Here is a 6,051-nt window from a genome sequence, read left to right as displayed (position 1 = left end):
GGAAGCCCAGGCCACTGGCAGGTGGGGCGATCAATCGGTGGGGGGGGGGGGTGGTCCACGATCGCCCCAAAGAGGGAGGCCCAGGCTACCTGGCTGGTGGTGCTGCAGCAGGTGGGCAGGGCCTCCCTCTGCAGGGAGATTGATTGTGGGGCTCCTGGACTGTGAGAGAGTGCAGGCTGGGCTGAGGGACTCCCCTCTCCCCCGAGTGCATGAATTTTATGCACCGGGCCCCTAGTAATTAAATAAAAGTATGTTTTGTATGTTCTAGAATTGATATATTTATGAAATGACCATCAATTTTCACCCTGGGAATACAGCTACTGGTCCATGGCAATTTTTCCCAACTGTAGATGAAATTATCTCAGTCAGGTGTCAAAGTCCAGCCTTTAAAATATAAGTCAATTATGTCATAGAAAATATCCTCTGACTCCACTATGAAACCAAGTTATTATACCATTTTTAATTATAGAATTAGTTCAAGGATCACAATGATCTTAGCTTTCTCTGCGTTTCTTTCTATGTGTCTTTTCAGGTGATACCTAGTCTTTGTTAGTCATGGAACAAAACAATGGCACTCAGGTGACTGAATTCATTCTTCTGGGATTTGCTGGTCAGCACACGTCTTGGCATATCCTCTTCATAGTATTTTTTGTGATTTATGTGACCACCCTTGTGGGTAATACTGGGATGATCCTGCTCATCAAGACTGATTCCTGCCTTCACACCCCCATGTACTTTTTCCTCCAACACTTGGCCTTTGTTGATCTCTGCTACAGCTCTGCTATCACTCCCAAGATGTTGCAAAACTTTTTAGAAACGGAAAAATCCATCTCATTCATAGGATGTATGGTGCAATTACTTGTCTATGGTACTTTTGCAACAAGCGATTGCTATATCCTTGCTGCGATGGCAGTGGACCGTTATGTGGCCATCTGTAACCCTCTCCACTATCCAGTAGTCATGACCCAGAGAGTCTGCATTCAACTCTTAGTCGGCTCACACCTCATGGGTTTCCTAAATGCCTCCGTAAATACAAGTCTGACTTTCTCGCTGGACTTTTGCAAATCAAATAAAATTAACCACTTCTTCTGTGACGAGCCCCCAATTCTTGCTCTCTCATGCTCCAACATTGATTTAAGCATCATGTCCCTGACCATCTTTGTGGGGTTTAACTTGATGTTCACCGTGTCAGTCGTCATCTTTTCATACATATATATCCTGGCTGCCATCCTGAAGATATCTTCTGCTGCAGGGAGGAGAAAAGCCTTCTCCACATGCGCCTCCCACCTGACAGCAGTCACCATTTTCTATGGGACCCTGTCTTACATGTATCTGCACCACGGGTCCCAGGAGTCTCGAGAACAAGAAAAAATGGCTTCTGTGTTTTACGGCATTGTGATCCCCATGTTAAACCCGCTCATCTACAGCCTGAGAAACCAAGATGTGAAGGAAGCTCTGAAAGGGATTAGAAAGAAGTGCCTCTAGTTTGATCCTCGCTTTCTAATTCTCTGTGCTTGTAAACAACAAGACCAGTAGTGCTAATTTTCAAGAAATCAAAAGAAGGAAGTCAAGCAACGTGGAAAAGTTGCTCATTTTTACTAAGACAGAGCTGAAAATTAAAGTCACGATGAGATAACTGCTTTCTATCTACATGTCTGGCAAAAACTGCGAAAGAATGGTAATGCCTATTAAATGCTGTGATGTAAGGAAAATTATGCTCTCACATACTGTTAATAGAAAATTGAAGTGTTACTTCACATTAGAAGGAATCTGGCAGTATCTTTTTTAAAAATAATCTTCAACTCAGAATTCCAGCCTTGCAAATTGATCTGTACAATGAAATTCTAGTCCATAAGGACATATATTTAAGATGCTTATTATAGTACTAGAGGCCCAGTGCACAGATTTGTGCACGGGTGGGGTCTGGCTGGCCCACCCTGATCTGAGCCAATCAGGCCGGGCCAACCAGGGGAAGGGGCTGCCGGCGGTTGGCTGGCAGGCCCCGCCCCCTGGTCCAACTCCTGGTCGAATTCCTGGTCAAACTACTGGTCAAGGGGATAATTTGCATATTAGCCTTTTATTATATAGGATTATTTAGTAAGGCAAGACCAAAAAAAAAAGTGAATAGTCCTCAATAAGGAAATAAATCTGTATTGGTGCCAGTCTACAGTCTGTATCTATTGCTGCATAACAAATTTCCAAAAATGTAGGGGCTTTAAAACACACACACACAATCATTACCTTACAGTTTTATGGGGCAGGAATCTAGACACTGCTGAACTGCATCCTCTGAGATGCTACAATCAAGGTGTCAATCGGGATGGGAACTCATCTGGAGGCCCAACTGGGATGGACCTACTTCCAGGCTCCCTCATGTTATTGGCAGAATTCATCTCTTTGCAGTGGTAGGACTGAGAGCCCTGCCACTCTGCTGGCTCTCAGCAGGGGCTGCTCCCAGCTCTTAGAGGCAATCCACAATTCTTTGCCACATGGCCCTCTTCATCACCCCTTGTGTAACCTGGCAACTTACTTCTTCAAAGTTAGAAAACCATAGACAGCTAATCAGTACATTCACCATGTGAACAATATCCTTTATATGCCCAAATCTTACCAGAACTTCAAACGTCACTCTCTCCCTGGAGTTTTTCCATCTCAACACTTGTTTCCCATTAATGTCTTACCCCTGGAAATAATTTCCTCTTCCACTGAAGACCCACAGCACTTCATTTGCATTAATAAACATTCTTTTTATCACTTCCTATCTAAATTATTTATTCACATAAAAGACCTTCAGTATTATCTATAAAGCTCTTGAGATACATTGTTTTCTATGACCTTTTAACATCTGGTGTAGAGTCTTAGACACAGTAGGTATTCTATTAATATTGAATGGATGAATACATGATTTCAAAAAAAAAAAAAAAAAAACAACCAACAACAATATAGGCAGTCTCCCAACTCCAAGTTATATGAGTAGGTAGCCTACACAACTGGTCTCTAAATACCAATTGTTAAACAGCAGCATTTGAATGACCAGAGAAAGTTTTTTTAAGTGCCAATAACTATATCTCAGCCCTGGAGATATTGATTCTGTGATATTAGATGGAGCTTAATAGCTATAAGTATCTGTATACGCAGAACGTTGCTTTAATTGCATGTGCCATTAAGAGCACAGGATTTAGAAGCTTTTAGAATGTGATTTATGTCCCAACCCTGCCACTCACCGGCAGTGTCCCTTTGTAAATGACTAAGCTTTCAAACCTTGTTTCTCATAATAATACGTAGCTCATGAGATTTTAAATTTTGTTTTTTAGTAATAGATAAAATAACAAATAGAAATCATAGCACCTGGCACTAATAAACCCTGAATAAATATTAATAGTGATGAGAATTCACAAGGATTATTTCAACAGGGGTGTGACAAACACTCTAAGAATGCCCTCACCACGCAAGCGAGCGCGCGCGCGCGCGCGCACACACACACACACACACACACACACACACACACACACACACAGAGTCAGTAAGAAATCTCCTAATGTTTGCAACATGAAAACTTCCTCCTCTGGGAAGCTCCTCTCTCCTTTAGTAGAAAAACTTAATAAAGATTGTTTTCTTTGGTCCTGTCTCAGTGCATAGTGCCACAGATGCTCAAGGGAACAGGTACCAATCCCACAGGCCACAGCTCTATACTCTCTTTGTGGAGAAATCATCGGGTGAGCAATCAGCCCACTAGCCTAGGAAGGAAATCTAAAGACAAAGCTCCTGTATGTAAAGCAAACTGCATTTTTCCTATTCAGCTGAGCATTGTTCCAGCATATGAGGACCACAGTGAAGTCCATAGGAGTACAGCCAATGTGCCAGCATAATTAACTCCAGGGTTGGGTAGAGTAGTCTTATCTCCAACAAAATAGACATGTAAATGGAGAAAGGGGGTTATCAATGGTATGGAGAAGTTGTTAGAAAATGGCCCTGGCCAAATCAACAAAGGACAAGTGCTGGTGAGGATGTGGAGAAAAAGGAACCCTCATGCACTGCTGGTGGGAATGCAGACTCGTGCAACCACTGTGGAAAACAGTAGAGTTTCCTCAAAAAATTAAAAATGGAACTCCCATTTGACCCAGTAAACCCAGTTCTAGGAATATATCCCAAGAAACTAGAAACACCAATCAGAAAGGATATATGCACCCCCATGTTCATAGTAGCACAATTTACAATAGCTAAGATTTGGGAACAGCCTAAGTGCCCATCAGCTGATGAGTGGATTAAAAAACTGTGGTACATCTACACAAAGGAATACTATGCTGCAGTAAAAAAGAAAGAACTCTTACCATTCACAACAACATGGATGGACATGGAGAGCTATTGTGCTAAGCGTAATAAGCATAATGAACTCACTCACTTGTGGAATATAATAAACAACATAAACTGATTAACAAAAATAGATCCAGAGTCAGAGAAGCATGGAACAGACTGCCAAACTTCAGAGGTAAGGCAGGGGAGAGGGGGTGGGTAAGAGATCAACCAAAGGACTTGTATGAGTGCATATAAGCATAACCAATGGACACAGACAGTAGGGCGGGTGAGGGCATGTGCAGGGTAGTGGGGGTAGCCAGGGAGAGGTCAATGGGGAAAAGGAGACATATGTAATACTATATATAATACTTTAAACAATAAAGAATTTAAAAAAGAAAAGAAAACGACCCTGGCGATGAGGGCTGACACATCAACCATAATGTTCTCAACTGAACATGAAAAACCTTTACAGAATATAAGCAATAATCAGACAAGGCCACTCCGTGACGGAGATGAAACAAGACAAAGAAAAGGCCACTCTGTGAGTATGTCTGGAACACAAGAAGGATAAAGACTCTTAACAACCAAAAGCATAGGCTAAAATTAGTAGTTACTCCTTTTTTTCTTTTCAATTTCATTAATTTTCTTTTTTTATTTATTTTTATTTTTTATTTTCTTAATCTTTATTGTTGAAAGTATTACGTATGTCCCCTTTTTCCTCCATTGACCTCTCCCAGCCCACCTCCACCCCCTACCCCAGGCCTTCACCAACCTTTTGTCTGTGTCCATGGTTATGCATATATGCATAAGCTAAGCAAAATAAGCCAATCAGAGAAAGATAAGTATCACATGATTTCACTCATATGTGGAATATAATGAACAAATAAACTGATGAACAAAAACAGATCCAGAGACAGAGAAGCATTGAACAGACTGTCAAACCTCAGAAGGGAGGTTGTGGAGGGTGGGTGGATGGGTGGGAAGAGATCAACTAGTTACTCCTTCTTTATCCACTTTTATTTTTCTCCCCTCTTAGGTACAGAGTACCAAAATATCCAATTACTGAAGTCCTGATAATGTTCAAAACAGAAGTCCTCTTCACTTCCTAAATGCTTCTTAGAATCGCCCCGCGTGAGTCTTCTCAAGTCCCTCTTGTCCAGCACTCGGGTCCCTCTGGGGTGTGCTCTCCCTTGCTGCCTAACTTTGTTTGTCTACATATGTGCTCCTAGTGCTCATTGCCTATTGAGCATTGACAGTGTGATTTGTGCCAAGTGCATCTGTTACCTCTCAGAAATCTTACTTGTTTCTTTTTTTTTTATCCTCAATGGAGGATATTTTTCCATTAATTTTTAGAGAGAGGATATTGATGTGAGAGAAACACATCGATTGGTTGCCTCCTGCACAAGCCCCGACCAGGGCCCAGGCTGGGGAGGAGCTATACACCCTTGACCAGAATCAAACCCAGGACCCTTAGGTCTGCAGGCCAACGCTCTAGCCACTGAGCCAAACCAGCTAGGGCCACCTTACATGCTTTTATTATTCACTTTTATGTATCCATTATTATTTCAATACAGCTGTTTTTAAAATTTTTAAAGGAGATTCTTTATGTCCCTTAGTCCTGCTCCTCACTGTTCTTAAGTGTTCTTCACATGTTCTTCCCAATGGTGTTTCCTTCCCATAAACACACACACAAACACAATTTTTTAAATTAAAAATCAGTTTACATTCCACATGTTTTCCTTGCAAAATGCTTTT

The 6,051-nt window shown here is 41.6% G+C and overlaps 1 protein-coding gene across 1 annotated transcript; it reads left to right on the top strand.

Moving 5' to 3' along the window:
- Positions 1-542: 542 nt before the first annotated feature.
- LOC308258107 (putative olfactory receptor 5AK3) lies at positions 543-1,485 on the top strand (the record flags this gene model as incomplete). Its single annotated transcript, XM_080688362.1, has 1 exon — positions 543-1,485. The coding sequence occupies exon 1, from the start codon at positions 556-558 to the stop codon at positions 1,483-1,485; it is 930 nt and encodes a 309-aa protein (XP_080544488.1). The 5' UTR covers positions 543-555.
- Positions 1,486-6,051: the final 4,566 nt, after the last annotated feature.

The sequence above is a fragment of the Plecotus auritus genome, assembly GCF_963455305.1.
Source record: "Plecotus auritus genome assembly, chromosome: 9".
NCBI lineage: Eukaryota > Metazoa > Chordata > Mammalia > Chiroptera > Vespertilionidae > Plecotus > Plecotus auritus.
Note: the sequence above shows the minus strand (reverse complement) of the source record. Positions and strands in the feature narration are given on the sequence as shown.